This window comes from Bombina bombina, chromosome 6 (genome assembly GCF_027579735.1).
Source record: "Bombina bombina isolate aBomBom1 chromosome 6, aBomBom1.pri, whole genome shotgun sequence".
NCBI lineage: Eukaryota > Metazoa > Chordata > Amphibia > Anura > Bombinatoridae > Bombina > Bombina bombina.
In genome coordinates, this window is record NC_069504.1 from 58,114,006 (window position 1) to 58,137,963 (window position 23,958).

The following is a 23,958-nucleotide window of genomic DNA, read 5'->3' on the forward strand; positions in this document are numbered from 1 at the left end:
AAAAGTCGATTTGATTATTTGACTTGGCTGTCGTCCAGCTGTGAGCCAGCGTATATCCTAAGGGGTAGACTCCAGCCCAGCAGTGGGACTTCTGTATCTTTTCCTCTCCTTGGCCCAAATTATTAAATCCCTTTGCAGGGACAATGGACACTTTACTCCGTAACCTTGAGCTGTTTATATCAGTTTGTGTATACTTCACCCACCCTCTGGGTTACCTAGGCCCTTTTTACAATACCGTCCTGTTTACTGCAAAAACAAAAGCAGCCTATTATTGCTGGTAACAGAGGTCCTGTTGACTGGTTTTCTTCACTGGTAGCTCTGTGAGCTCTTTCTATCAAAAATGTCCTTCAGTCTTAGGTTTGTAACCTAACTTGACACTATAACCATTCAGGTAAGATATAATCATTCAGATCAGAAATAATCCATTCAATACGACATAGGCTATAACCTTAGACGGACCATAGATCTTCACCCTACCAACAAAGCATATCAGACTTATTATAACCAGTGTTTTTCTTATTTAAGCACTTAAACACTTACAGCACTTAATTTTAATACAATCCATATAACTCTTGGCCTTGAAAGAACAACATTCCGTTAAAAACTAGCGGAACTTCAATAATTCAAATATTTAAGGGTTTACTTCACTGGATCCATTCCGATCCAGAGGGGGGGGGACTTATAAACCTTCTCCCTTATTTTTTTTTCCTTGATGGCCCGTACTATTTTCAACACCAGCTTAACTTAGTCATGTCAAATAATTATATACATACATATAAGTTGTAATAAAGTTTTAACTATCCTACTCAGGCAAATACAACACTTCTCCCAGCTAAAAAAAAAAGAGTGGTATAGCAGAACAAAATGATAGATTAATTTTAAGGATATCTCTCAAGATACTCAAAAGTCGATTTGATTATTTGACTTGGCTGTCTTCCAGCTGTGAGCCAGCGTATATCCTAAGGGGTAGACTCCAGCCCAGCAGTGGGACTTCTGTATCTTTTCCTCTCCTTGGCCCAAATTATTAAATCCCTTTGCAGGGACAATGGACACTTTACTCCGTAACATTGAGCTGTTTATATCAGTTTGTGTATACTTCACCCACCCTCTGGGTTACCTAGGCCCTTTTTACAATACCGTCCTGTTTACTGCAAAAACAAAAGCAGCCTATTATTGCTGGTAACAGAGGTCCTGTTGACTGGTTTTCTTCACTGGTAGCTCTGTGAGATCTTTCTATCAAAAATGTCCTTCAGTCTTAGGTTTGTAACCTAACTTGACACTATAACCATTCAGGTAAGATATAATCATTCAGATCAGAAATAATCCATTCAATACGACATAGGCTATAACCTTAGACGGACCATAGATCTTCACCCTACCAACAAAGCATATCAGACTTATTATAACCAGTGTTTTTCTTATTTAAGCACTTAAACACTTACAGCACTTAATTTTAATACAATCCATATAACTCTTGGCCTTGAAAGAACAACATTCCGTTAAAAACTAGCGGAACTTCAATAATTCAAATATTTAAGGGTTTACTTCACTGGATCCATTCCGATCCAGAGGGGGGGGACTTATAAACCTTCTCCCTTATTTTTTTTTCCTTGATGGCCCGTACTATTTTCAACACCAGCTTAACTTAGTCATGTCAAATAATTATATACATACATATAAGTTGTAATAAAGTTTTAACTATCCTACTCAGGCAAATACAACACTTCTCCCAGCTAAAAAAAAAAGAGTGGTATAGCAGAATAAAATGATAGATTAATTTTAAGGATATCTCTCAAGATACTCAAAAGTCGATTTGATTATTTGACTTGGCTGTCTTCCAGCTGTGAGCCAGCGTATATCCTAAGGGGTAGACTCCAGCCCAGCAGTGGGACTTCTGTATCTTTTCCCCTCCTTGGCCCAAATTATTAAATCCCTTTGCAGGGACAATGGACACTTTACTCCGTAACCTTGAGCTGTTTATATCAGTTTGTGTATACTTCACCCACCCTCTGGGTTACCTAGGCCCTTTTTACAATACCGTCCTGTTTACTGCAAAAACAAAAGCAGCCTATTATTGCTGGTAACAGAGGTCCTGTTGACTGGTTTTCTTCACTGGTAGCTCTGTGAGATCTTTCTATCAAAAATGTCCTTCAGTCTTAGATTTGTAACCTAACTTGACACTATAACCATTCAGGTAAGATATAATCATTCAGGTCAGAAATAATCCATTCAATACGACATAGGCTATAACCTTAGACGGACCATAGATCTTCACCCTACCAACAAAGCATATCAGACTTATTATAACCAGTGTTTTTCTTATTTAAGCACTTAAACACTTACAGCACTTAATTTTAATGCAATCCATATAACTCTTGGCCTTGAAAGAACAACATTCCGTTAAAAACTAGCGGAACTTCAATAATTCAAATATTTAAGGGTTTACTTCACTGGATCCATTCCGATCCAGAGGGGGGGACTTATAAACCTTTTCCCTTATTTTTTTTTCCTTGATGTTTTTTACTCCATAGATTTATCAGAGAGTTGTTATATGTTCATCTTTCACTCCCCTAGACGTGACTTATATATGCTTCACCCACCCTCTGGTTTATCTAGACTCTATTAACCCTATTTATAATACCATGCTACTGAGAGTCCTGTTATCTGGGTTACTTCACTGGTAACTCTGTGAGGGACTTGCCCTTCTAACAATAAAAAAGAAGAGAAAAGACCTTTTCAATATAATGTTATAGTCTGGATTTGCGCCATATCCTGTAGAACTTCACCCTCCCGATAGTTTAACAGACTTGTTATACTCAGTATTTTTCTCCTCCAGAAACAGATTAACCCTCGTGACTATTGTTTAGAACGTATACCAGGCTTTGTGTCTATGGCTACTAGACTAATTTGGCCTAATCATAAGAGTTACCGGTCCAAGCAACGCCGTAACCGGTAACCAAAAAGCCTCCTAAACTAACCTTATGTGACAAGTTGTCTTAGCTTCCTAAACTAATTTAATCTGACAAGTTGTCTTAGCCTCCTAAACTAACCTTACCTGACAAGTTGTCTTAGCTTCCTAAACTAACCTTACCTGACAAGTTGTCTTAGCTTCCCAAACTAACCTTACCTGACAAGTTACCTTAGCTTCCTAAACTAACCTTACCTGAGAAGTTATCTTAGCTTCCTAAACAAACCTTACCTGACAAGTTGTCTTAGCTTCCTAAACTAACCTTACCTGACAAGTTGTCTTAGCTTCCTAAACTAACCTTACCTGACAAGTTACCTTAGCTTCCTAAACTAACCTTACCTGATAAGTTACCTTAGCTTCCTAAACTAACCTTACCTGATAAGTTACCTTAGCTTCCTAAACTAACCTTACCTGATAAGTTACCTTAGCTTCCTAAACTAACCTTACCTGACAAGTTGTCTTAGCTTCCTAAACTAACCTTACCTGACAAGTTGCCTCAGCTTCCTAAATATGTCTGTTCACAGCTAGAACTATTACAGCAAGTGATGTCTGGCTGCTGGGTCCTGCATATATCCAAGGAGCAACTAGTGAGCTGTATGAGGAAGGAATGATACAGTAGTATCATACAGCTCATAACAGGAAATCAAAACACAAGCTTACCCTCAATTTTAGCTGCAAATTGTTTAATAGATATACAGACATCCCAACCTGCAAAAACTCATTTCTGCGAGGTGAAATGTGAAAAAGAGGAGGGGAGATGAAATGGATATCGGCTTGTGATCATCACAAGCCGATATCCATTTCATCTCGACAATTGATTTGCACTAGGGGTCGCCCTCTTCTTTTTCACATTTTTCCAGACTACAGATTTCCATTCTGAATTTGGGAGGAGCAGCCATAGTACGGTGCACAGTTCGCTGGGACACTGTGGAGTTCCCAGACTGTTTTCCTATGCATTATCTCTGCCTCTCCACATTGTGAGTATGTTTGTATCTTTAATATATCACTTGTGATCTATTGGCTACACTAGGAGGCGCCCTTTTTCTCTGCTTTGTATTTCCTGCGAGGTGGCTTCACAGGCTACTGTGCAACCCCCCCCCCCCCAAAAAAAAAAAAAGAGGTTTAATGTCCCTTAAAATTGTTACCTGTCCAAATTATATATTTTTTGGCTTGACTAAACTAAATAGAGTATATGAGATTGACATCCCAGTGTTTTTTTAATTTAGAAGTGAAATACATTGTAAGGCCTGAACTTTTGTTGTTGTTGAAGATCTCTACATTGGTTTTATCTACAAGTAAATAGCTGTTCAATTGACAGATTAATATAAACTTTAAAAATATACTGATTTCAGCCTCAATGCAACCTGAGTGGGAAAAGGATAAGATGAGTATTTGGAAGTGTTGTAGATGTACAAGTTATCTGACACACGGTTTAGATAAATTTCAAGGCTCAGGGAAACAAGAGGTAATATTCAGCCATAAATTGAAGAAAAAAACAAGAAAAAAATGCTTTTTGAGAGACACATGGGAACTATGGAACAAGTGAATGAATACTGTAAATTGGGTGTCCGAGTAAAATGCATATTGCAAGTTACAGTAATGCTGACATGATAAAAACATGTAATTCTTGATGTCTACTTATATGGAACTGTAGATACTCTAAATTGCACCAAGCACACTCACCTTCTCTGGGTCACCGCGTTACAAACCAGTCACCGCACCGGCACTTAGTCACAGCAGCTCAGCTCTGTGCTCGCCCTGCGTGCTCCTCATTGGTGCGTTCTCGAACGGCTTCAGCACATCACGTCCTGCTACCATGGTATCGGAGACAACTATCCCGGCACATCCAACTTCCGGGATATTGTATTTAATTTGCGGGCTTCAGGGAGCCGCTATTGCAATGCGTGAGACTCCCGGAACTTCCGGAAGAATTGGGATGTCTGTATATATATATATATATATATATATATATATATATATATATATATATTGCAAAAATTATATTACATACCAATTGTGGCTGAGTATCAGGGACACAGGCGGTTAATAGGGGCCATTTTGTGGGTGGCGCTGCATTGGGAGGAGAGGGATCATGCGGGTTAGTGGGCAGGATTGTGGTGAGTCTGGGCAGTTTGTGGGTGTTTGTGGGTGTTCTGTGGGTGGGGCTAAGGTAAATTCTGGAAATAGAGACATTTGGCTGTCTTAGTGGGACTGTCCCTCTCAAATAGGGACAGTTGGGAGGTAGCTTTCTGGCTGCGTCCCTAAGCTGCAATGAAGACGCTTCCATAACTCCCAATATATTTATGGCTGTCTCTCAGGGGCTCAGGAGGTTAAAAAGGGGCTGTCACCATTTTGTGGGTGGGGTCATGTAGAGAGGTGGAGTCACATGTGGATAGTCAGGATTATGGTGGCATATTTGGGGTGGATGGGCATGTCCAGAAAGTTAGTGAGGACAATATAGTTCCTTAAAACTATGGCTACAGGTGAGTAGCAGGCCAGACTTTCCACAGTTGGGACTTAGGAGGCATGCATTTCTTATAGGAGGTAGAAATTTGTTTTTGGTAACAAATTTAAAATGACCCCTTAACTAAATTAGGATGATACAAAATGAGCTTTTTGTCTTTGAAAGATTAATATTTACTAATAACCTTAAAGGGACACTAAATACTTTGAGATGGTGATATAAAATTAAAATCTATATATATATAAAGTAAACTCTGCAATATCCTTTCATTATTTATTTTGTCCCCTTTGCCTGTAATTCCATTCTAATATTGTGAGCTTTTCAGTTCCTGTTTGAAATAGTAGTGCAGAACACTGTTATATTCCACACAGCCATTGGCTGCACACTCTAGTGACCTATTTATAACTGTCCATGATTGGCCACAGCAGAGAAGGTAACCTAAGTTACAACATGGCAGCTCTAATTGTTTTATAGACACTAAAACTTTACACTTATTTTGTTAATATTTAAACAGCTAATTAAACTTTAAAACAGCCGTCTACATGTTATTCTCAGACTAATGTTTTCTTTGAATGTATCATTCTATCTAGCATTGATTTAGTGTTTAATGTCCCTTTAACAAGTGAGAACAATACTATGCGAAGAGCACTAAACAAATGTTAACAAACGGATTAGGCGAATGTAATTGGAAGACTTTTTTTTCAAACAAAACAAACTTTTTAATTTGGAACGCACCCGCACATACCTTATTATATCAAAATATGTTATAGTGCTACTATTAAATACCAACATAAGTTAAACATTAATTTATTTGCCCAAAACAATGATGGCGTCTCTTGCAACAGTCTTCACCGTACCATCTGTACGTATCATATCCTTTTGTCGCACTCTTTACGTTGTCTACCTAAACCGTCTTGCCCTTTTTTTCCTAATTCTAATAGCCCAATGCGCAATTTACGTTACTTTGGGGTAGGTTTACGGCTTCGAGTTGCGTACTTTGCGTAAATCGGCCGGCTGTCGCATGTAATACACGGTTGGGCCTGTTCGCCCCTTCGCTCTAGTAGTTTTTAATTTTATGGAGGAGCCGCTGCCGTTCGCAGGTGAGTGTTTGTGTTACTTCTTTTACTGTGTAGGTGTTTTGGAAGATTAACGAAGCGAGCTCACTGCAGGGACCTCGGCTTGAGGCCTATTTTAAAGGTAGTGAAGGGATACAATAGGCTTTCATTTTTAATAAACGTATGCAGATGATCCTGGTAAGTGACATAGTCGTATAGCAGAATACAGAGAGAGTCGTATGCAATATTATAAAATGATTCTGTAGGGCATAGTATTCCCATAACTGCTAAAGAGTGCTGGAACCCTACTGTAAAGTCCAGGATACATGTGGTTAAATTGTGTACGAATGTGTAGCATCCCTGGATTGCAGATGAGGTTAAATCACATATAAATGTGTGTTGCATTCTTCTGTGGCAACCAAGAGTTAGACATGTGAATGGCTTGCATGTTACAGGCAAGGCATAAAGGTGCATGTGTTCCATTAATACGAGTCATTTGTAAAGGCACACGTTAAAGGGACATTAAACACTAAATAAATGATAGATATGATGCATTTAAAGTAAAGATTGTAGATGTATTTTAAAGTTTCTTTAGCTGTTTAAATATTGACAAAATAAGTGGAAACTTCAAGTGTCTATAAAACAATGGGAGCTGCCATGTTATAACTTAAGTTACCTTCTCTGATCTGGCCAATTAGAGACAGTTATACATAGGTCACTAGAGTGTGCAGCCAATGGCTGTGTGGAATATAACAGTGTTCTGCACTTCTATTTCTAACCGAAACTGAAAAGCTCACAATTTCAGAATGGAATTGCAGGAAAAGGGGACAAAATAAATAATGATTGAGATAGATATATATATATATATATATATATATATATATATGATTTATCATTTTATATTATCATCTCAAAGTGTGTTGCATTACTCTGTGGCAACCAAGAGGTAAAGACACATGAATGTATTACATTCCTCTGTGGCAGATAAGGGGTGAAGGCACATGTGTTGCATTCTGCAGTTGCAGGCAAGGCATAAAGGCAAATGATGGCAGCCAAATAATAGATACACGTTAAATTGATTGCATTCCCTGATGACAGCCAAGAGGTAAAGTCACAACTGAATGTGTTGTATTCCTTTGACAATCAACAAGTTAAATCACATGTCAACGTGTGTCAGTCAAATGGTTAAATTACATATGTAGATTTTTTATTCTTCTGTGACAGCTGAAAGGGTATAATCACATGCAAATATTTTGCAGTTCTCAGTGGCAGCTGAGAGGTGTAAATTAAAGGGACAGGAAACGCACAAAATGTATTTTATGATTTGGATAGAACATACAATTTTAAACAACTTTCCAATTTACTTCAATTATCAAATTTGTTTCATTCTCTTGCTATCCATTGCTGAAGGAACAATATTACACTACTGGCAGCTAACTGAACACATCTAGTTAGCAGACGCTCCCACTAGTGTATGATATGTGCGTTTTCTTTTCCATCAAGGGATACTAAGAGAATGATGCACATTTGAAAATAGAAGTGGATTTAAAAGTGTCTTAAAATGACATGATCTTAATCATGCCCCTTTAATTTTGACTTTCCTATCCATTAAAGGGACAGTCTACACCAGATTTTTTATTGTTGTAAAAGATAGATAATCCCTTTATTACCCATTCGCCAGTTTTGCATAACCAACACAGTTATAATATACTTTTAACCTCTGTGATTATCTTGTATCTAAGCCTCTGCAAACTGCCCATTTTTTCAGTTGTTTTGACAGACTTGCAGTCTAGCCAATCAGTGCCTGCTCCCAGATAACTTCACGTGCACAAGCACAGTGTTATCTATATGAAATATGTGAACTAACACCCTCTAGTGGTGAAAAACTGTTAAAATGCAATCTGAAAAGAGGTGGGCTTCAAGGTCTAAGAAATTAGCATATGAACCTCCTAGGTTAAGCTTTCAACTAAGAATACCAAGAGAACAAAGCAAAATTGGTGATAAAAGTAAATTGGAAAATTGTTTAATATTACAAGCTCTATCTGAATCATGAAAGTTTATTTTGGCCTAGACTGTCCCTTTAAGGAATGTGGGTGCTGGCATGCATCCTAGGTTTTTCCCTTATCTATCTCTTCTGCTGATGACAGATTGGGACATATATAAAACAGGCAATGAAAGAGAGTGTAGAAACCCTGTTAGCTTTTTTTATTGCCTCTGTGTTATATCTGTCTTTAAAGGGACACTGAACCCACATTTTTTCTTTCATCATTCAGATAGAGCAGCAACTTTCTAATTTACTCCTATTATCAATTTTTCTTCGTTCTCTTGCTATCTTTATTTGAAAAAGAAGGCATCTAAGCTTTTTTTTTTTGGTTAGAACTCTGGACAGCAGTTTTTTTATTGGTTGATTAATTTATCTATCCAGGTTGTTCACCAAAAATGGACCGGCATCTAAACTTACATTCTTGCATTTCAAATAAAGATACCAAGAGAATGAAGAACATTTGATAATAGGAGTAAATGAGAAAGTTGCTTAAAATGTCATGCTCTATCTGAATCGCGAAAGAAAAAAATGTGTCCCTTTAGGTTGCAATGTTACAGCACTCATTACTTTATAGAAACAAAACTTTTGCACTGATTTCTTCAATATTTAAACAACAACAAACAATAAAAAAAAAATATATGAATATATATATATATATATATATATATATATATATATATATATATATATATATATATATATATATATATATATATATATATCCACACATTATATTTAGCATTCATTTACACTAATGTCTTTAACTGTCCATACAAGTGTGCTCCTGTGAATTATGGACATATTCCCAGAGGCAGAACTTTTTTTTCACTTTCTGCAATGAGATTTTTTGCAGTGAAACATTTTCTGCAGGTCATTTTTAAATCAAATTCAATTATAAATTAGGCAGTTACACTAAAGCACCAGTTCACTTGCAATATGTTAGTTAAATGGAGAATAAAGCAATATTTAAAGTTTTATAATATAGTGCAGTAGTTGAAAATTGCATTGCAAATTAGCTGCAGACATAGTCCAACATATAAGTAGTAATACAAAAGATGCATTGCTCATAAAAACGTCTTATATTCAGAAAAAAACAGCTTTGCAGACATATAAAGGCTAGGGAATGGGCTTGAAACAATCTCTGAGAGCCAGTCAATCAATGCACTACTGCTTTGCAGCGCTACTGCATATTTCACTGTTCACTTAAAACAGCACTTTGCTCTGGATGAACTGTGATAAGGAAAACTTACACCTTCAGTGCAACCAGAGAATAGCCTAATGTGGAGCAGCGCTGAAAAGTTAAATCGCTAATAATTCCTGAATGTATCCTGTTCTTTCTGCAGACATGCTGCATTTTCTGCGATGACATCTCAGATCACTGCATGTTCTGCCTTGGGGGACATATTGTTTGAGAGAATATCAGTCAGTACACTGTTTATACAGTAATAATTCCTACAGCAGTCACTTCTATAGTTTCACACAATGAAGGGATTATTTTGTGCTTTTACACGTGAACTGATTAAAGATACCCTTATTGTGTTTAATAGTTTTGTGCAGCTCAGTGGTAAATGGAAAGGAAAAATCCCTTATGTTTTCTCTCCGAATCCTTTCTAGTGACTGTGATAGTGTGTCTGATTTAAAATTGTACAAATCTACATTTTACAGTGGTACTTTAATTCTCTGTTTTAATGCTATTCCATATTTAAAGAGAATCAGCAATTGTAATAGGGCATTGTTAGAATGATCATGTATGATATCTCTTGCTGGGGTTGACAAATCTGTTTAAATGTAGGAACCAGTTCGAATATTTAGGAGCCAGGCAGTGGTATTTGTATAAAGATCTATGGAAAATAACCCAAAAAGTTAGGAGCCAAGGATAAAATTCTAGGAGCCAGTGGCTACCCTGCTCCTGGGTTTGTTGAGAACTATTCTATCATTGTTTATAAGGAGATAATAATCTATCACACTAATAAATAAAGATCATAAAATAACTCTGAGTGTGGAGTTGGCAGATGCATATGAAATGTAAGAGGATATATATATATATATATATATATATATTGATCATAAAGTTATTAGCCGGTTTTAGGACAGGCTCCTAGACTTTTACCACTGTCTCCTAACTTTTTTTGTGTTATTCTCCATATATCTATATACAATTACTACTGTTTGGCTCCTAAATATTCTTACTGGCTAAATTTTAAACAGATTTGTCGACCCCTGCTTTAGGAGCTTTGACTAGCGATACACGTAATACGCTTAAATAAATACTCCACAAAATGCTTCATTGTGACCAGTGAAAAAACAACATCTTTGCCATGCACATTTATTATTAATAATTATCCCTGCTTTTGCTGTAATGGTAGATATTCATTGCCACAGAGAGGCTGCTGTGAATTCAGTGGAAGTCCGAACCCTTAGCCTCCTATATGCTACACAGACACTGGTTGATCAGTGCAGCAGCTTACACATATCTGCTGCTAATAGATCACATTAACAGAGAGTATATAAACATACTCAAAGCTTTTTTTAAGGGGTGTTTCTGTGGATTGCGAAACAACTACAATTTTGCTCATTAAATGTTGTTAAAACTTTTTGTATGCAAAAACTACCATAATGTCTCTTATATCTTTTTTGATGAGTAAGTCATTGTCCACTTCTTTATAAAAGAATCATTTTAATGATCTGTGTATGTCTTCTCTAAGCATCCTTGGAAAAACAACACATTGGCCAGTATTTGTGTGTCTGCATAAACCGTGTCAGATAGTCTCTTGCAGGTCTCAGTAAAGCCAGGAACCAGGGAGCCACTGGCTCCTAAAATTTTACCACTACTGGCTCCTAACTTTTTGGTTTATTCTATATAAATCTATATACAAATACAACTCTGGCTCCTACATTTTAAACAGATTTGTAGACCCCTTGGTCTGTTGTAGCTTTTGAGCAATAGTTGAACTTTTCAGGTTACTGTAGAGATAATGCACCTCTTTGTAGGAACTCATTTGCCTGACTACTATGTGTATTTATATGCAATGAGTTATTTCCGATCCTTTTGTTTTATGAATCAGGTTTTTATTTTTAAAAAATCTTCTTTTTAGGAGCCAAGTTGAAAATTAATGTGTAGTTTAAAAAAAAAGGGGAAAAAATCAGAAAAATATGTGAGCCATTATATTGAAAGTTTAAATATTTTGAGGGTTAGATCTTTAATTGCTATATGACTGATACAAAATAGCCTTTTTGGCCTGTAACTACGGTACAATCAATATTTGAATGTAGGAACTGAGAAATGACACATTTTTGTTATAAGGTTTATATGTAAAATTGTTCCAGCAATAACATTTGTTTCAGATGATTTTTATTAAAGGGATAGTAAGTCAAAAATAAACCTGCATGATTCAGATAGAGCATGTCATTTTAAGACACTTTTAAATTCACTTCTATTTTTAAATGTGCTTTGTTCTTTTAGTATCCCTTGTTAAAAAATGAATACGCACATATCATACACTAGTGGGAGCTGCTGCTAACTGGTGCCTGCACACATTTGTCTCTTGTGATTGGCTAAATAGATATTTTCAGCTTCCTGTCAGTAGTGCAATGCTGTCCCTTCAGCAATGTATAACAAGAGAATGAAGAAAATTTGATAATAGAATTAAATTGAAAAGTTGTTTAAAATTGTATGTTCTATCTGAATCATGAAAGAAAACGTTGGGGTTTACTATCCCTTTAACTATTGCACTGTTTGCTTTGGAAAACTCAAGTATCCAGAAGTTCATAAACCACCATACTTGTTGCATATTTTCTAATAATAATTATTTAGCTGTATTATATTGTAACTGGATGTACAACGGACATTTATTTGCTGTGGTTTTTCTGCACTGCAGGGTGATAGGAGGAAAATGTCTTTATACGATGATCTTGGTGTGGAGACCAGTGACTCAAAGACAGAAGGATGGTCCAAAAACTTTAAACTCTTACAGTCTCAGCTGCAGGTCAAAAAAGCAACAGTCACTCAAGCAAAGGTAGGTAGATACCACTCTGTTTACTTTAAAGGGACAGTACAGAAAACAAAAAACAGTGTCATCGGACAGTACAAACATGAGATACCCTTCTGCCTACCCCATTAGAAAAGTCTGGTGCGCACCCTCAGGACTGAGCTTATAAGGGACACTCAATCAAAATTAAACTTTCATTATTCAGATAGAGCATGCCATTTTAAACAACTTTACAATTTACTTCCATTAACAAAATGTGCACAGTCTTTTTATATTTAAACTTTTTGAGTCACCAGCTCCTACTGAGCATGTGCAAGAATAAGTGTGTATGCATTTGTGAATGGCTGATTGCAGTCACATGGTACGTGTATGCATTTATGAATGGCCGATGGCTGTCACATGGTACAGGGGGAGTGGAAAAAGACATAAAACTTTTAAAATTGTCAGAAAAAAAATCTACTACTAATTTGAAGTTCAGACTAAGTGCTATTGCATTGTCTTGTTATCTGTTATTGCATTGTATTGTTATTGCATTTGTTGATTATGCAAATTTACTGTGTTGACTGGTCCTTTAAGCAATATCTCTTCGAGAATACCAGTCTTTTTTTAGAAGGGGTTGGAGGTTTAGCTTCTTATTGACTGTACAGCCCAATGACAATGTTAAAAAAGAATAAAAAGACTATTGCGGAATGGTTGCCAGTAAGCCTTGAGGCAATGTAACCTCTTTAAAGCTGATGCAGGAACAACCTTGAAAAAGGGCTGGTTACTCTCTCCCTGACCCTTACTGTGAGGTTGATTTATTGTGATGTCTCTTGTTTACATAGCCATTACTGCGGTGTTGAAATGTGCAGTGTAGGGTTCAACAGGAAATGCAGCTTTTTTTTAGAATAAAAATAAAGTAGGCAGAATGGATCATTGGGAGCACATTAATAGGGGAAATAAATCTATAGTACATTCCCCCATAAGTAATAAAAATGTTTTTATTTAGTTTCCCTTTAATAAGCTTAACACAACAGACAATAAATTAATTTTTAGACTGCAGTGACCTCCTCTGTGGACGGAGATCAAGTGAACCATCATTTAAATTCTTGGGTTTTTTTTAAATGATGATTAACAGTTATATTTATTGTGTCACTTTATAGGATATAACAGGTTTATAACAATACCGTTTTAAGCATTACACAGTGGATATCACCATTCATAACAGTACGCTCTATTTATTTTTATGTATTGGAGATAATATCCATTTGCTTTACTAGTTTAGCATTTTGGAGTCAGGATAATTCATTCTTTATGTGCAAATATTATACCTTTATCTAAAAACGCAGGAATGTAAAGCTTAAGGGCGGCCATTTTAGTTTCAGCACACTGGATAGCGCCTGCTTTACATTCCTGTTTTAAATAAAGATAGCAAAAGAACGAAGACAAATTGATAATAGGAGTAAATTAAAAAGCTGCTTAAAATTGCTGCTCTTTGATTCATTAAAGAAAAAAAATTGGGTTTAGTGTCCCTTTAAAGCATAGCTGTCCTTTGTTGCAGTATATTTTTGGTATTTAGCTGCTGTTTCAAACGGTGCGTGTCTTGGCGGTATATAAGTAAAAGCACACATTATAAAAAACACTCTGCCCATTTTGCTTCGTATAAATGTTCCCTTTGCTTATTATTCCTATGTTTATTGTGCTGCATTGATGCTCAAGAAACAAATAATACACAATTTTTTCATGAGAGAGTCTCCAGGCATTTGTAATAGGTAAACGAAAATGTATAGAGACCACCAAGAACTTTTTTTTTTTTTTTTTTAAGCCCAGAATCCCCTCTTTAAAATAAGTTTTAATAGTCAGGTGATCACTGTGATACTACTGATAACCTGATATGAATACATTTATTTTTATTTGCATAGTGCAGGGATTGGGGAACCTTGGCCCTCCAGATGTTTCAGAACTACATTTCCCATGATGACTTCAGAGTGCCTAAGCATCATAGGTAATGTAGTTCTGCAACATCAAGCGTGCCACGGTTCATCATCCCTGGCATGGAATATAATAACATTTTCTGTTATTTATAAATGTTCCTTAAAGGGACACTAAACCTAAAATGTTTCTTTCAGGATTCCGGTAGAGAATACAATTTTAAACAACTTTCCAATTTAGTTATATTATTTAAAGGGACACTGAACCCAATTTTTTTCTTTTCTGATTCAGATAGAGCATGTAACTTTAAGCAACTTTCTAATTTACTCCTATTATCAAATTATCTTCATTTTCTTTGTATCTTTATTTGAAATGCAAGAATGTAAGTTTAGATGCCGGTCCATTTTTGGTGACCAACCTGGGTTGTTCTTGCTGATTGGTGGATAAATTCATCCACCAATAAAAAAGTGCTGTCCAGAGTGCTGAACCACAAAAAAGCTTAGATGCATTCTTTTTCAAATAAAGATAGCAAGAGAACAAATAAAATTTGATAATAGGAGTAAATTAGAAAGATGTTTAAAATTGCATGCTCTATCTGAATCATTAAATAAAAAATTTGGGTTCAGTGTCCCTTTAATTTGCTTCATTGTTTAGATATTACTTACTGAAGAAATAGTAATGCACATAGGTGACCCAATCACACAAGGTATCTATGTGCAGCCACCAATCAGCAGCTACTAAGCCTATCTAGATATGATTTTCAGCAAAGAATATCAAGAGAATAAAGCAAAATAGAAGTAAATTAGAAAGTTGTTTAAAATGGCATGCTCTTTCTAAATCATGAAAGAAAAAAATAGTTTCATGTCCCTTTAAAGCTATTCAAAGCACAAGTTAACTGCACAATTAACATAAATTGATTTATTGATAATTTGTGCAACAAACATTAAATATTTGCTCATTTTTATCCTTAAAGGTCCACTAAACCCAAAATCTTTCTTTCATGATTCAGATAGAGAATACAAATTTAAACAACATTACAATTTACTTCTATTATTTATTTTGTTTAATTTTTTAGATATCCTTAGTTGAAGAAAATGCAATGCACATAGGTGAGCCAATCACACAAGGCTTCTATGTGCAGCAACCAATCAGCAGCTACTGAGCATATCTAGATATGCTTTTCAGCTAAGAATATCAAGAGAATAAAACAAATGAGTTGATAGAAGTAAATTAGAAAGATGTTTAAAATTGCATTCTCTTTCTAAATCATGAAAGAAAAAATGTGGGTTTCATGTCTCTTTAAATTTTAACCAGGTAGTCGGTAAAATCAGCTGGGTGGTGTGCCCATTAAATAGGTCCTAGGAGAACACTGATGACTATAACAAAAGGCACCTTCTCTTTATTATATAGTTTAGCGGATTTTTTTTTTTTTTTTTTTACTTTATGTTGCAGGTTTCTTGCATGTCATGATATATATACAAAGTAATGGTATAGTTTAAATCTTTTGGGTGTCCTAAAGAAAATATATCTCTCTCAATATGCAGCACAGCAGTCAGCTTAATGGGTGCTCGTTACAACCAAAGACACTGCCTGGCCCCCAAAGTATAGGAAAGTCTTTTAATAGGTCTACAGCACCGTATATAAAATGATATCTTTATTGTAGACGGTAAAAGCAAACTGTGACGTCTCGGGGTCTCCCACTTAATCATACTTTTTTCCCATAAATGTGTATATATATAATATGTATGTTACTGGAAAATAGCCTGCAGTAGCAACATCTAAAAACTGCAAAAAAGATCAGCACAAGGGTGCAATGGCTCAGCTGTTAAAGGGTCAAGTCCAACATTAAACTAACTTCAGGGTCCCTTTTAAAGGGGCAATCTACTTGAATTTGTTTGTTTAAATGGTAGATAATCCCTTTATTACCCATTCCCCAGTTAACTAACACGGTTATATTAATTCACTTTTTACCTCTATCTAAGCTTTTGCAGACTGCCACATTATCTCACTGCTTTTTACAAATTTGCATTTTAGCCAATTAGTGCCGACTCATAAATAACTCCACAAGAGTGAGCACAATGTTTATCTATATGGCACACATGAACTAGCAGTGTCTGGATGGGAAAAAGCTAATAAAATGCACTGAGATAAGAGACAACCTGCAGGGGCTTAGAAACAGGCAGAAATGTAGAGGTTATAGCGTATTTTAATATAACTGTGTTGGTTATGCATTGCTGGGGAATGGGTAGTAAAGGCTTTATCTATCTTTTAAACAATAAAAAAAAATCAAGTAGACTGTCCCTTTAACTGAACTAATTTCTATTGTGCAAATAAAGCGGCACTATTTAAACTAGGGGTGCAACAACTAATCGGTAAGATTTATCATAAAAATAGTTGTCAAAGAATCTCATTATCAATCAGGTGGTCAGCGATTAGTTGGTTAATTGCACAGCACCAGCTGCTTCAATCTGATGAACTCCAGCACATGGTATTGTGCAAACATTTTTATTTATAAAAAAAAATTCTATCCGATTAATCGGATGATTATTATCCGATTAATCGGATAGAAAAAAGATAAAATAAATAAATAAATTCAATTTTTTTTGCACAATCTTAGTTGCAGTAGATCATCAGATTAAAGCAGCTGGTGCTGTGCAACTGAACAGCTAATCGCTGACCACCTAAGTGATAATGAGATTTGTTGACAACTATTTTTATGATCAAACTTACCGATTAGTTGTTGCAGCCCTAATTTAAACACATATAAAAAAATCAGTAGTTTGAAGTGAATTATGTAACGCTAGTTTGTGAGCGTTTTAAAATATTTTACAGCTTGGATGTTCCTTTGCTGAAAAATAAAGTTTTATTGTTCTTCAGCTCTATTGGTAGCCAGCCGCATGCCCCAAAAGCAGTACAATAGGTTGTAAGGCTCTAAGACTTTAACACCCATTAGCTACTAAACCATTTACACACAAACTATACCTCGTTCTTTTCAGCAGGTAAGCATTTTTAGAAAATAACTTTAGTTTACAGAAATTCATAATATGAGAAAATGTCACCATATGAAATACAATACATTTTTGGTGCCATTTTCTATAGCATACATAGTAAATAGTGGCACTTATTTCCCAAATATTTTAAACCCACGTACAGCAAAATGTAGGATTTTATAACTATATTGTTCAATTAAATTAATGGTTAAAAATCAGAAGAGGACGTTTATTATTTTTGTCTATATTAAAGATGTGCACGGGGGGAAAAAATATCATTTTGTCCGAAATGTTCTTTTTCGTAATTTTTTTTTTTCGTTTTAGTTCATTCACGTTCATGGTTGTATTGGTTTCTAACTAAAATATACATTTTGAGCTACAGTACAGATTCTTGCCATTTTCTATATCTCAAGCTGTACTCGGCTATGTTGGCTTTAATTGTGTAATTCTGTGTAATTCTTAAAGGGTCAGGAAACCTCCAAAATTTCTTTCATACAATTTTTAAACAACTTTCAACTGTACTTTAATTATCAAATATGCTTCTCTTGTTATCCTTTGCTCAAGGAACAACCTTGCACCACTGGCAGGTAGCTGAACACATCTAGTTAGCCAATCACAGGAGACAAATGCGTGCAGGCACCAATCGGCAGCTAGCTCCCACCAATGTAGGATATGTGCGTAATTCATTTTCAACAATGGATACCAAGAGAACAAAGCACATTTGAAAATAGAAGTGATTAAGTGTATTCAAATTGTGTGCTCTATCTGATTCTTGCAAGTTTCATTTTGACTTTCCCATCCCTTTAAACTTTTTCTTTTATCATTAATACATCTAATTTTTGTGCGTTACATTTTTACTTGACGGTACAGTAACTAGTACTACTAGTATACTTTTTATACTGAAAGTTTCTATTCTTAAAGGGACACACAACTCAATTTTTTCATTCATAATTCAGATAGAGCATGAACTTTTATACAACTTTCCAAAGTACTTATTTTATCTAATTTGCTTCTTTTCCTTGGTATTCTTTTTTTGAAAAGCATTTCCACAGGTAGGCTGAGGTTCAGAAGCAGGAAGGGAGCTAGTGGATGATTGGTGGCTGCACATATCTGCCTCTTTTCATTGGCTTAACAGTAGTACATTGCTGCATCTTTTAAAGTGAATGTCAATTTTGATGCTAAAGTGCCCGGTCTTTAAAAATTCGATTAAAAACAGGGGCACTTTAATTCAACAAAATTTACACTTCAATCGTTGTGAAAAAAATACTTCCCTTTTAATCTTGACAGCCGCTCCAGCTTCCTCCGGTCGTCGCAAGCCATTTGTGATGTCAGAAATGATGGATAGGTCATCTTCCAATCACGGCTTCCCCCCCCGGGGGAATCAGTGTCTTATTAAACGCTGTGATTGGAGCAAGCCTGATTCCTCATTTTAGACCCAGGAAGAGGCTTTGCGACGGGTGGAGGAAGCTGGAGCTGCTGTGAAGATTAAAAGGTAAGTTTTTTTTTTTCACAACAGGAGTGAAAAGTAAATTTTGATGAATTAAAGTGCCCCTGTTTTTAATCAAATTTTTAAAAACCGGCCACTTTAGCATCAAAATTTACCTTCACTTTAACAAAGGATTCCAAGATTATGAAACACAATTAATAGAAAATAAAATGAAAATGTACTTACAAATGTACAATCTGGTTGCATTTCTCATGACCTTCTCTACCAGGATGGTCGTTTTTTTTTTTTAGAGACATGAAACCCAAAATGTTTCTTTCATGATTCAGAAAGAGCAGCGTGTAATTTTAAACAACTTTCCAATTTACTTATATTATTTAGTTTGCTTAGTTCTCTTGGTATCCTTTGTTGATAAGCATATCTAGATAGGCTTAGGAGCTGGGAGCCTACCTCTCTATATTCTCATGGAAAGCTTCAACAAAGGATATAGATAGAAAGAGATACATTATATCAAACGTTTTATTTCTACCTTCTGTCTGCGTCATAAAAGATGAGCTTTATCTTTCGTCCCTTTAAATGATAAACAGCTATAGTTAGTTTTGGGCTCGAATATAGCTAAAAGTCATCTGTATGGTAAATTATGTGACACCTGTGGGTGAGAGGGTTAATGTAATCCCAATTACTGTGCTTTTATTAAAGTAACATGAAACTCCAAATTTTCTATGTTTCATTCACTTGGTATCTTTTGTTGAAAAGCATACCTAGGTAGCCTTAGGAGCTGTTAATTGGTGGCTGCACATATATGCCTCGTGTTATTGGCTCACCCATGTGCATTGCTGTTTCTTCAACAAATGATACCAAAAGAACAAAGCAAATAAAAAAATAGAAGTAGATTGGGTTTCATATCCCTTTATATGTGGGCTCATCAGATTCCTGATCTAGGAAGACCTAATCCAACCTCCTTACAATTCACATCACTGTAAGTCACTGACAGCGAATAGTGTGCTCCCCACCGTAGAGCTAGACAGGAACATTTGTATTTGTTTGTAGTAAGTAGATTCCTTCCTACCAATGGCGTGTTTAGTTTCTGTGCTGCCCTAGGCACTGGGAGACTTGCTACCTTCCAAACCACCCACCTACAATATTCCTCCATATTGTGGGTGGGTGGTTTGGAAGGTTCAGCATCCCTACTAGACAAAGCATAACTGATTAGTATAAAATCCAATAAACATTATACCATAGAACAAAGCCCTGCTGCTGCTGCCTTGATCTGATTCTAACCGCTTAACTAGTAATTGCTGACACACTGAATATTAATGACTAGTTTGTTAATACAGGACATGAAATTATCAGACTTTTTTTTCATTGCTTTAAACTAATTTCTGGCTTTGTTGCAAATTCGTCTTAAAAATGACACCTTTTATTTTTTCAGACACAGAAGGCAAAACAGGGCAGCGTCCTTGCTCCTGTAATTGATCTGAAGCGAGTGAGTTCTGCCGATGAACGACAGATTGTCGACACTCCACCTCATATAGGGGTTGGAATAAAGGTAATTTCTGAATGTAAATAAAGAAAAAGCTTTCTGGTTTAGTATTGTTTAATAGCTATCTATACATTGTCTGGGATTTCCCAAGATGAGCTGGTAAATTTTAATGGTGAAGGCTCACAAATGTCCAACGGGTTTTATGTGACACAGATTCTTTGTATTGAAAGATAATCCATCATTATTTGCTGTGACAATTGTAATTATTAATGTGTTTTTTTTAAAGAGCTGAGTTAGCACATTTTTAGCTTCAGGATCACTTTAAAACTTGGCAAATAATTGTAGCAGCAACTGACACATTCGGTTTATTGCTTGAATTACTTTTCTGCAGAAATTAAGGGGAAAACATGTGGTCTGTTTCTTATATTTTTTTCCCCAATAATAACACAAGACAAATATGATTCTATGCTTCTGGTATTTGACCATTTTTCTTCTGTCCTTTTTTGTCATAAATATTTTTATGTTCATTTTATTATTACTAAGAATGTTCCTCCCAGCTATTTACTGCAAAAAGGGCTTTCCTAATATTACTTTCCAAAATGAGCAATATCCGAATACGGAGGCTGAAAGGTACCAAGTTCAGCAATAATTTTCATAGATCATCTAATAGTTAACCCCTTAGTGACCAGGACAATTTTCAGTGTTCTTACCGTAAAGGACCAGGGCTATTTTTACATTTTTGCGGTGTTTGTGTTTAGCTGTAATTCTCCACTTACTCATTTACTGTACCCACACATATTATATACCGTTTTTCTTGACATTAAATTGACTTTCTAAAGATACCAGTATTTTCATCATATCATATATTATTTACTATAAAAAAATATATAAAATATGATCAGCCTCCCATCTGACACATCCCACCTATAGACTGTGAGCTCTCCGGAGCAGGGCCCTCTTCATCCTGTGCTAGACTTGTTTAGTCTTGTTATGTTTTGTATTGTATCACAGATCTTTGTCATTGTATACCCCCATCATTGTACCCAGCGCTACGGAATTTGGCGGCGCTATACAAATAAATGATAATAATAATAATAATCCCACTCTCTGATCCCTCCCTGACCCCCTTTCAAACAGCTCTCTTCCCTCCCCCAACCTCACAGTTGACACCGCCATATTAAGTACTGGCAGAAAGTATGCCAGTATAAAAATATACTGCACCCCTGGTTTTTGTTTTGTTTTTAAAAGATATATATATCTTTTTTTTTTTTTATATGAAGTGTAGGATCCCCCATTACCCCCCAAACTCCCTAATTCCCCCACAAACATCTCTTTAAGCCTCCCCCCTTGACCTATTGATTGGCCGCCAAAAAATTAAACACCAACGATCTGCACCATCGTTGGCCGATGCAGAGAGGGCTACAGAGTGGCTCTCTCTGCATCAGATGCTTAAAAAGGTTATTGCAGGATTCTTCAATATCGAGGCATCACTGCAATAACCTGAAAGCGCTTGAAAACCAAGAGGACGTACAGGGTACGTCCTTGATCATTAAGTGACAGTTTTTGTAGGACATACCCTGTACATCCTTGGTCCTTAAGGGGTTAATTAAACTTACACTTCAAAAGGAAACACTCAATGCACCTTGTGATCATTTTTTTATTGCACAATCTGTTCCCAGTGCAGCATGTAACTACTTTCACTCATTAAAGGGACAGTAAATACTTATTTGAGATTTTTATATAAAAGTATTACTTATACATTGTAAAACAACTTTGCAATATACTTTTCCTATTTAAAAAAAATTGGTAATAGAAGTAAATTGGAAAGTTGTTGAAAATCTCATACTCTATCCAATTTAAGTTTAATTTTGGTGTTACTGTTGCTTTAATATGTGATATACTGTATATAGAATGATTGATATATAGTGTGGACTAATAACATTACACATACATTGGCGGATTTCTGGAATAAAAGATTAACACATAAATATATGAATTTGCACCCATATAAGTGTATAGCTGCAGATATATTTTGGATTCATTTTAGCAACCAATCATGAATAACAAAATAATGCACAGAGCTGAGTTAGCACATTTTTAGCTTTAGGATCACTTGAAAACCTGGCAAATAATTGTAGCAGCAACTGGCACATTAGGTTTATTGCTTGAATTAAATTTCTACAGAAATGAAGGGGAAACATTTGAGATCTGTTTCTTATGTTTTTTTAATAATAACACAAGACAAATCTGATTCTATGCTCCTGGTATTTGACACTTTTTCTGTTTTCTTTTTTTTTTTTTTTGTCAGAATATTTTTATGAACATTTTATTATTACCACGAATTCTCCCAACTGTTTACTGCAAAAAGGGACTTCCTAATGTTACTTTACAATATGAGCAATATCAGAATACGGTGGCTGAAAGGTACCAAGTTCAGCAGTAATTTTCAGAAGCACTTCCTTGCAGATCAAGTGGTCGATTCATAGACCATCTAATAGTTAATTAAACTTACACTTCAGAAGGAAACACTCAGGGCTAGATTTATTAACGACCTACGGCTGCAAGTTCTCAGAAGAACTTGCTCGCCGTCATTTATCAAGCAGCGGTCACCAGACCGCTGCTTCCTTAGCCTCTTCGCCACCTCTAATGTGGCGAAATTCAATCTCCTTGGTCTAGTCAGACCGAGGAGATTGACAGCTCCTGCCCGCGCGTGATTGGCTGTGCGCGGGCAGGGGGCGAGATTGCACGTGAGCGCAAAATTGCGCTCATGTGCAATGCCGAATACCTGTGGGTATTTTCGCCCCGCCACAGGCGAGCTAAGGCGTACAGGGGCGCGTATACGCGCCCCTGTACGCCTCAGCTTTAATAAATCTAGCCCTCAATGCGTCTTCTGATACTTTTCTTAATGCACAATCTGTTCCCAGTGCACCATGTTAACTGCTTTCACTCATAAACATTTTATATAAAAATCTCAAGGGGTTTACTGTCCCTTTTTAATGTTTTAACATTTAAAGGGACATGAAACCCAAATGGTTTATTTCATGATTCAGATAGCAAATTCTTCTTTTATAAAATGGACTTTGTTCTTATGTTTTATGCTTTGTTGAAGAGATATCTAGATAGGTAGTGTGCACATGTCTGAAGCACTACATGACCGGAAATAGTGCTGCTATCTAGTGCTATAACTAATGTATAACATTGTTGCAAAGCTTGCGCCATATAATACTGCAGACACGTGCACACGCCTGAACTTTTACCTTCCTGCTTTTCATTAAAGGATAACAAGAAAACAAAGAAAATATGATAATAGAAGTAAATTGGAAAGTTGTTTAAAATCGCATGTTCTATCTGAATCATGAAAAAAGGTTTTTATGTCCCTTTGAAAATGGGTAAAATATTATTTCTTTTAATACCTGTTTTATTAGAATTGATTTTAAGGTCTAGAGAACCTTTTTGTTAATTTAGGCAGAAGTTTATTTCAGATTCATGCAGCATCACCAGGATTAGAAGAATGTAGCAAATTGATGCTCCACTAAAAATGTTTTAAGAAGAAGTTTATGATTTGAACAAATATTTTACCCTTTTCCTCCTGTGTAACATCCTGAGCTAG

The 23,958-nt window shown here is 35.8% G+C and overlaps 1 protein-coding gene across 1 annotated transcript in view; it reads left to right on the top strand.

Moving 5' to 3' along the window:
• Nucleotides 1-6,376: 6,376 nt before the first annotated feature.
• RBM17 (RNA binding motif protein 17) overlaps nucleotides 6,377-23,958 on the top strand; it is a 103,288-nt gene continuing 85,706 nt past the window's right edge. Inside the window, exons 1-3 of the mRNA XM_053716420.1 lie at nucleotides 6,377-6,532; nucleotides 12,410-12,547; nucleotides 20,298-20,414. Coding sequence (XP_053572395.1) covers nucleotides 12,425-12,547; nucleotides 20,298-20,414 — 240 coding nt within the window. The 5' untranslated portion in view covers nucleotides 6,377-6,532; nucleotides 12,410-12,424. The remainder of the gene's footprint in view (nucleotides 6,533-12,409; nucleotides 12,548-20,297; nucleotides 20,415-23,958) is intronic.